At 40.7% G+C, this 9,531-nt stretch overlaps 1 protein-coding gene across 1 annotated transcript; it reads right to left on the bottom strand.

Moving 5' to 3' along the window:
• Positions 1–8,116, bottom strand: LOC135157998 (uncharacterized). Its single transcript, XM_064115206.1, has 4 exons — positions 8,036–8,116; positions 2,455–2,964; positions 1,185–1,412; positions 1–273 (listed from the first exon to the last, which is right to left on the bottom strand). Exons 1-4 carry the CDS (start codon positions 8,114–8,116, stop codon positions 1–3), a joined length of 1,092 nt encoding a protein of 363 aa, XP_063971276.1.
• Between the last annotated feature and the right edge of the window lie 1,415 nt (positions 8,117–9,531).

Genomic DNA, 9,531 nt, shown 5'->3' with positions numbered 1-9,531 from the left:
CTACACAAATCTTCCAGGAAGATAACCAGTATACAATCCATTTAAACTAGGGTAAAGAGACCGTATCTTGGTCACACAACAGCTGGGGATGACCCGTCTGTTTCCTTGCCCTAATCGTCCATGTTGCCAAAATACAAAACTCCGGTAGGCAGCATGTCTCATGGCCCGGTTTTCTTCTCCTGGTTCCTGAGGATCATCTTCTAGATTATACAAGTCAATCCACATTGCCCTTTGGATCAATAATGCTGCCTCATCAATAATCAGTTCAAAGACCTATGCAAACACAATATAAAACAGAAAAATATGAACTAAAGATCTGCTTGTTTGCATATATATGAGTGTGTGCAAAATGATCTAGCAACTGTCGCAAGTGATACAAAACAATATTCATGCATATTTATACATGATGAACAGTAGCGTATCTAGGGGGTGGCTACAGGTGCTCACCCCCCCCCCCCCCTCAAATTTTATTTGTACCCACCCCCCCCCCCCCCCCCCCCGAAAAAGTTTTCTATCCATATAATAATTCAAAACTCCCCCTTGGAAAAGGTTGAAGACTTTTTTCTTTTTAGCTTGTCAATTTTTTTGTAGGGTACTAAACAAAGTAAAGTCGGTGGTGGAGACCTTTTGCTTGTCAACATTTTATTCAGCTTGAACCCCCCCCCCCCCCCATTAGAAATTATGCGTATATGCATCTTGTAATGAATGGTGATATTTTAAATGAAATGATATTTTAAATGAAAGGAAAAAAATACATCATGAATATAATTATGATCAGTAGATGTGGCCTGAAAGAGAATCTTCCCAAATAATTTGGTACCATATTTATGTGGTATGTGGTAGGACTGCAATCAATGAATCCAGTCAATGATGTCATAATCGTCTTTGAAAAACACTTATTAAACATATTCTTAAAAAAAAACTCTTTTTATTGTCAATTCTGAATACAATTTCTATGAAAATGGATTTATAATTATGACATCATTGGCATCTGGATTCATCCATTGCAACCATGCATATACCATAACATCTTATACCTCCTGATTATCCAAGCGTTTAACACATAACATAGAAATGTGTTATCTAATTATTCCGAGAATAATCTTCACGGTCATATGTATGCATGGCATTTTGTGAGGTGCCTTTATTTTTAAGACCCACAAGGATAGAAGGTGCATACTTACGGCATGCTGGCTGGTGCAGTCCTGGGGGTTTCTCCCACAACACAACCTTTCAGCATCGGTGGGCATGTCTATACATCTGCCACAAGTGCACCAAGGCACATTCTCTCCATTTGGGATGTTGTCATCGGGGGGTTGCATCATGAGATCAAACAACATGCCTGGTCTTCGTTGTATTGTTTTATAGAGCAATGATTCGATTTCCTCTCTAGACATCCTCGATATGTCCTCCTAGAAAGCAGGTAAAGGAAAAGGATGAAACCCAAGGAATCAGAAATACTGCATCAATTATTGCAATATTTGGTACAAAAAATAGAGTACTTTTTGGTTCTGATTTTCATGCTTTACAGGCATGATTTTTGACAGGTTTTCATTTTCAACAACTTGGTTTTAATTCTCCTAAGTAAAATTTGACAAAAACAAACGCATTTGAAGATTTCTCAGACTTTTTGAAATTTTTGTCCTCCTTTGCATTTTTTATGCAAGAAAAACATGAAATATTTCATCAAATAGACTAACCTAATTGAAGCCAAGGTCTCCAGAACCTCGTGAAGTTCACTAAAATGATTAGCAACATTGGCACAAGATCAAAATTAAATCAAGACCCCTATGCATCCGAATGGTGGAGGACTTGGGGACCAACACCCCCTGCTCCACAACCGTCAAGGATAAAAAATTAAAGAAATATTAAAAAAGGAAATGGCCAAGATGCGATGTTAAGTTTTAATACAATCTATCATGATAATTGACTATTCAGTGTAATATTGAGCACGTAGGATTATTCTTTCATTTTGCTCATTCATAAGTATAAATGCATAGAAATGAGAATGTTGGTTTTTTTTCAAAGGGGCACTCGTTTTATCAAATAAAACGGGTCCTTATATTCAAGGGGAACATGTAGGAAGGCACAGAGGAATATTCTTACATTTTTCCTTCATGAGTGGTATTATAAAACATGTTAAAAATGTTTCGTTTCAAAGGGGTACTCTTCAAAAAAAATAAAACGGGCCCTTCATTACAGGGAAACATGTTCTTGAGAGGCACTTTTATTAGGTACAAAGACTCGAGAAAGTGCACAAAGTGGCTCGAGCAAACCGCTTAAAACCTGTCCTCTTTTGTGAAAGGGGCAAATATTACGTTCGTGAGGGAGCATTTTCTTGCATAGAGTAGGGCACTTTTTCAGTGCTCACAACCCCCCCCCCCCCACCCCTGGCCAATTTTTTTTTCATGTCAAGGGAGAATCTTCCCTTCTTCATCTTTCCATTTAACTTACTTTGAGTTTTCGCTTTCTCGCTTCACGAAGCGCTTGAATTCTTTCCACGTCTCCCTCTACTTCTGCTCGGGAGGCAACTCCTGCGCTGCCCCTAGCACCACCTCTGCCTCTTCCCCTGCTTCGACTTCTGGTCACGCCTCTCCCTCTGGCTCCTCCTCTCCCTTTAGCTCCTCCTCTCCCTTTAGCTCCTCCTCTTGCTCCGCCTCTACTTCTGGTACCTCGACCTCCTCTCCCCCTGGATTCGCCTCTCCCTTTCCCTCTTCCCTTGGCTCTTCCTGTGTTTGTAGTTTCTCCTTCGGGAAGCGAAGATGAGGTGTCTGATTGGAAACCGTCTATCCAGGATTGTCCACGACCACGCCCTCTCCGCTTTCTGCGACTTCCTCGCTGCCCTCTGGAAGATTGCAGACCTGACGTCGATGGTTGGTCAGTGGGGTCAATGCACTGTACTTCCTCTGTAACCCTGGGTCTTTTTGGAGAGCTAGGACCAACTGGGTCGACTGGTGAACCATCCTTTATTTAAAAAAAAACCAGGGAAACAAAATCTAATGGAGCGTTGCAAGAAACTCGCAATTGGTCGCAAGTCAATTTTATGTCCAAAATTGATCAAAATTCGTGCATTTCATTGCAAATATGTAATTGATTGATTGATGGCCTGCTTTTTACATCAAGAAGTATAATTGATTTGTTTTAGTTGTAATTGATCCATCACTCGTAAATGCGCTTCTGAAATTTGCAATTAATCACGAATATATTCTTGCAACATTAACACTCCCTTAGAGGACAAGAATAATAGGGGCATAATTAGAAAGGGAAGAAAGGAGGTATATTCAAGAATGGTAGTCAACTGGATTAGGACCTATTGTTTGTGGGGGCAAGTAAAGCCACCCGACAAAAGTAGTTATGACTCATTAATGCAAATTAGTTCTAACATTTCTAATGGATATAATGTGGGTCTACTCTAGATCTTGTAATAGACATCTAATCACGTTTCTATACATTACCTCACATTAAAAAGATATATTTGGAAATAAAAAAGGGTCCTTATCCCACTCTCCCGTACACTTCATTTCAATACCATTTTCATGACAATTAATAGAGAAACGCAAAATGTTGAATTAATCCTGGTTCATGGGTTTCTTCAGGCCCTGTATTAGGGGAAAATAATATATTCCCTTTTCGTCTCCCCAAAATTATTTCCTCTACTATACTTTGTCTCTAATATTAAATATTGAGAATTTTTCTAAATTGTGTAGGGGTTTCATGTTTTCTCTCATATCAAATTTACAGAACTGGTCAGTGTGCAATTTTTGCCGTTCCTTCGGTAAATAGAAAAAAAAAAAAAATGTTTTTCTCCGTATTTTGCGCATGATTCTTTCGTGTCCACTTGGTAGGCCTCCTGAAAGAGTTGGACAGGAGACATTGATGTCAAAAGGAAGGGAAATATTATCGAGATATATAATGAAGGGAATTTGGTGATCCATGGAATCAGTGTTTAGCACCCAATCGAAATCAATGACCCCAAGACAGTTACGAAGACAAAATAACCGTATAGCAAGAAGAAGTGAGGTGATATCTCCTTGGTAGTTTATGCAACTGCATGTGCCTTTCAGTAAAATGCGATCGATATTGACCCGCTGTAGTCTCCGTCATGGTCAACCTGACCTTATCCAATCACCAGCCAAATATAGGCCTACACATTTCGTCTTATCACAGTACAGTCTGTCATTATCAACAATCGGTTTAGTCAGGGGCACAGTTTTGGCCTACTACTACACCTGACAATATTTCCCACAATATTTTCAATATTTTTCATTGGACAGCGTAAATCCAAAAGAGATTGAGTGGAACATGGAGGTAGACGTGGAATATGAGGGATAAATAGACAAAGTGACAATTAATTAGACCAATTAAGTGCAAAATTATCCACAAGGGGATAGACCATCGACTCAAACCGTCAATGTTTGTAATTTGCATTGCACTGTGACTTTTAGAGGTAAAAGAAAAGCCGCGGGAATAAAAACAAATGCATTTCGGGTATAATCAGTGATGACATTCTTATTTCATCTGTCTCCCATCTCCCCCAGGCCCAGAGGGCCGCATATTGATGGCAAGGGGACGTGCCGCGTTGATGACACCTTCCTTTTCATACCTCATTTTCATTTATCTAGAAATACTCCAACTGACTAATTTCCGTTCAAATTCGAAAAGCCACCCGACCCGTTCGCAAGACCCCGTTATGAAACATCTCAGTTCCCCAACCCTGCCAAAAATGTCCAGCGCGAGCACCAGGCCAAGGCCTTGAGAGAGCTAGCTGCATGCCCTAGCTGCAGGAGCCACTGGAAGCTAGCGCCATAATACATGAACATACCTCGTATTTTACCCTCATGGTCAGTTCCTAGACCCCAATTCAGGATTTCGTGATGGACACCCCCACATCCCAACAAAATATAATTCGATTGCCCCCCCCCCTATATTCATTCCCTCCCACTCTCTATACCTCGATCGCCTCTGTCCGTCGCTTTGTTCTTCCCTTTTTTACTAGGCCTCTGTTTATATCAAAAGTAATAAGGGAATAAAATTGAACTCAATGCGCATAATGGAAGAGGAACGATGGACAGAAAATAAAATGCAATAGTACATTCCTCCTCCTTTCTTCCACTTCACCCCCCCCCCCCTTTCAACTCCAGTTCCCTCTCTCTCCCTCGATATTCTGCCTTTCGGGTCGCACACAGACGCCACGGCCCAATATGCTCATGCTCATATCCTTTTTTGAATGTACTTTCTGTACATCACTGGTTGAAAATAGAAGGAACTTCTCGAAAACAGGGGATCTCGGCAGTCGGACAGCGTCGTGTTCACTGCCTGCTCAATGAAGAGTGTATGCATGCCGGAATGCATCGAAGCCGGATTTCGCAATCAAGGCATGATGCAGAAACACACACACACGGACAAATGCACACGGAATTTCGACTATACATGTACCAGGGAAGCATGTACGAGACAGCTGGCTCGCTGCTGTGTTTACAAGGCAGTGGAACGTAGGAGATTGGTGGGGGTGGGGGGGGGGGGGGTACGGTAGCTTTACTTGGACGTCCCTGGCCAGAGCATGGATTCTACCTCCATGATCAGAGTTAGGACACATGAAAAAGGTTACAGATTATTTAGCTCGTGCATGGTGAAGCCGTGGTGAAGCGCAGGTCGGGTCACCATTTCAATCAAACTCATAGGTCACTTTGAACAAAAAAAAGTCGGGTAGATCTATATATTCACCCCCTTCTGACTTTGTTATGAGTCTCTGCACTGAAGCATATAACTAATTCTCAAAATTACAAATCAAAGCTACCATTGTTTTTCTAATATGGAAGATAAAGGCTTGCTAGGTTTTCGGAGTGCAAGCCGAGGAGTAGCTGTTATTCTCCAGGTGAATACCTGAATTCATTTGAATATATGAATATAAATAGGCATTGGCAGGCCCTATATGTTTTCAAGTTTGATAAAGCCATGTGGCTGCAATAAAGACAAACATAAATATAAATTGCCCATTATGCAATGTAGGCCTATTTTGCATTCTATAAATTAGGCACGAATACCTGCATTATGAAATGTCACATTTGTTTTCCCTTTCTTGTTTTGTTGAAGTTTTTCTTTCATTATCGTTATCCAATTTCCCCATACATTAGACCTAATTTATAATGAAAATGTATTTTCAGTAAAAAGAAATTGGGGTGCAAAAACGTTGACAAATATGGCATATATATATTTCAGTTTTATCATGCACCGCCCCCACCCAAAAAAAAAAGGGTGAGCGAGACGACAGCATCGAGCAGTTACTTGACAAATTTCCCTCAACGAAATATATCACAGTGTGTGGGGGGGGGGGGGGTGAGCATATCGAGTCGGAGGTTGCGCCTTCACACCGAATACAAAAGGCTGTTATAGCCGCGACAGCGTACCATTGTTGTTTTGAACAGTTTTTCGTGCATCTGCCAAAGATAAAATTCTAGATTCTAAGCAAGCTAGTTAATTGGTTCAGTTTACCCTGCCTAAAAATCCGAACAAAACATCTGTAATTGATACGTATTTTCCATTTTCAAAATAATACCATACTTCATGCAAGTGTCACCAAACACGTATACCCCCCCCCCCCGCTCCCCTCTACTCGAATTATAACGAAAACCAAAAACACTAAAGATTACTATGTGCTCTGTCAGGAGTGAATACTTTATGCACCGAACCCTCTCTAATAAAAAACCCTTTTTTCTGGGCTTGCTTTCTAAATCGAGATGAGCATGTTGCATAATTTGAAATAGAAAGAACATTACATTTCATTGATTTTTTATCTAGTCACAAAATTGTTCTTCGACTTATGAACATTTTGTTTACCCGCCCCCCCCCCCCTTTACAATAAATAGCGTGTAGGTGTGGGCACAGGCAAAATGTCTATTCATCTATTGCCAACTCGTCCGCTCATCTGGTTTACCTACATTTATGTAGTCTAATTAGGGCATTCCGTCCATCAACGTTTCATCTAACAACCATTTGGTCCAATAATCACGTCGTCTATTCACCAGTTCGTCCGTGACCATTTCGTCTAATAATCATGCATTTTGGTCTATATACCCATTTTCTTTTCATTCATTTAGCTCTATTGAAACTTATCCAATAAGACCAATGGTTTATGGAATAAATGGCTAACGGACCAACTGCAGGTGGAATGGTGAGTATAAACTATAGGCGAAATTGCAATTAGACCATGTGGATAGTGGACGAATTGATGACAGACCAAGGATATATGAGTTACTTTCATTTAGTAGGTTACTAGTAGACGAATTGGCATATCAGACCAATTGGAAATAAACCGGTGCACATACTTTGTCTGCTGTGTGCAGCCTAATAAAATCTTGTGAAGAAGGTCCTTACAACAGCAAGTTTTGGATGCATGAAGACCCACTTGTTGATCAAAGATTCAAAGATGTATCCCGAAAGTGATATTGCGGAGGCCCTGGGAAGCGGGGTGCTATAGGGATGCCGACGCGGTGAATAAGCCCTCCTAACACTTTTCTATTGTCATGATAGTAGTGCTGCATGGTGGATGGTGACAGGCAGTACCTCCTGGAAATGAGGTTCAAATTATGCTAGGATGTAGACATTTGACCCAAATTTCCTATATTTCAAAGGAATAATTGGATATCATGAGAACCTGAAATGATACCTTTCGGGACGCTTGTAGATCGTTGCGTTGTATATACAAATAGCGGTCGGACATGAGTATACACCCCATCTACCCCCCCCCCCCCCCACGTCCACGTGAGAAACAGAAAAAGAGAAGACTGGGGAAATTATATCGTCAGAAACCAAAAAAGGGTTACCATAATATAGTGTTTTTCTTTTCTATATTTCCTTTTAAAATTCAAAATTACGCATGTCAAGAATCGTTGTCATTTTGAAAAGTATCTTCACCATTGTTTGTTTATTGATATTGATACATAATAATTTTTCTCCAACCTGGGCCACATACATCGCAAACCATAATTATGAACAACCACATACTGTATACATAAAAGATATGACTACAACTTACCTCCTGTTGAAAGTAACGGACATAGGCTTCATCCAGATCAGTTTCATAAGGATCATAATCATCTGGTGATGAGGTATCCATGATGCTAGATATATAGCTGTACAAACCTCTTGGAGAAACTTCAGAAGATTTACTTACGTTTGTAACTTGTAACGTTTGGAAAGGGTGGAAAGGTCTATCATCAATGCGAAAGTTATTGCTATCGTTTTATTGTGAATAGGGAAATCTTCCTTGGTTTATGCATGGGAGTTGGGAGCCAACCCCCTTTCCTGTTGGTTTTTCTTTGGTTAATCTCACATACTAGTCTTTCGTACGTAACGTCTCAGACCCGCCTTCCATTAGTAGTAATATATATATATATATATATATATATACACACACATATATATATATATATATATATATATATATATATATATACATATATAAAGTGAATATACACTTCATGCGTCGACTTATTAGAGCTATCAATGATCGCCTTTCAACATTCATGTAATCTTATCACAATAACATAATTCACTTTGATACCGATATGCCAATGGAAAGACTTGTAAATCAAGACTATATACATAACACGGAGGGTGACGTTGGTGGCTGACCATGCATGTCGAATTGAGGGGTTGGCGTTGACTCTTACAACCATCTTATCAGCCTCTGCCGATGAGCTCTTCCATTCTCTAGCAATGGTGCTTGCATGTTTCTGACGATATACCGTGGGTAAATAAAACAAAATGTCACAGAACGAACGATGATATTTGCCAATGTGTCTCACGCTATGTGTGTTAATTAAACCAAATAAATGTTTGTAAATATCGATAGATATATATAGGTACAGAAAAGGAGTAAGACACAGAAAGATTATTTCAAAAAAGTCAAGTGGAGAGTGGGGTGTCATAGAATCGGAGGGTAGAGATTGTTGAGATCGGGGTGGGGCTGGAGGTGACTCTCTTTACCGGCGGAGCTATGCAGACTCTGAATGGCTCGTGAGGTGGGAAGTCAGCGCGCTTCGCGCGCTGCGGCGTGGCTTGTTTGCGAAGCAAACCAGCCGTTTCAGAGTCTGCTTCTTCTTTGAAAATCTTCTCCCCACATTTGCAGCCCCAGTAGACCTAGTCTGCTATGCAGACTCCTTGAATCAGCTGTGATACACACACTCAGATGTGGGTCTGCAGTTGTAGACTAGTCACTAGAATGATATCGTACATGGGTGTATGATACGGAAGCCGAGCCTGTGAAGTGAATGGTGGGCTGAGGCCCAGTGGTACTGGTACAAGACAAGGTCCGCGGAACGGTTTCCAAATTGGAAGAGGGGCAGACCATGCAAAAAATCACAATCTTATGGTCATTTTTACGTTTTTGTGCACGGTTTAATTTGTAAAAAAAAAAAGGTGTGGGGGCTGAACCCCCCCCCCCCCCCCAGCTTCCGCGGCCCCTGCTAGAACCCAACACGCATTTCCGATGTCTTACTGGCTGGACTAGCGGGTTTTTTTTCATGGCAG

This window comes from Lytechinus pictus, unplaced genomic scaffold, assembly GCF_037042905.1.
Source record: "Lytechinus pictus isolate F3 Inbred unplaced genomic scaffold, Lp3.0 scaffold_23, whole genome shotgun sequence".
Lineage (NCBI taxonomy): Eukaryota > Metazoa > Echinodermata > Echinoidea > Temnopleuroida > Toxopneustidae > Lytechinus > Lytechinus pictus.
This window is presented reverse-complemented; position numbering and strand designations above follow the sequence as displayed.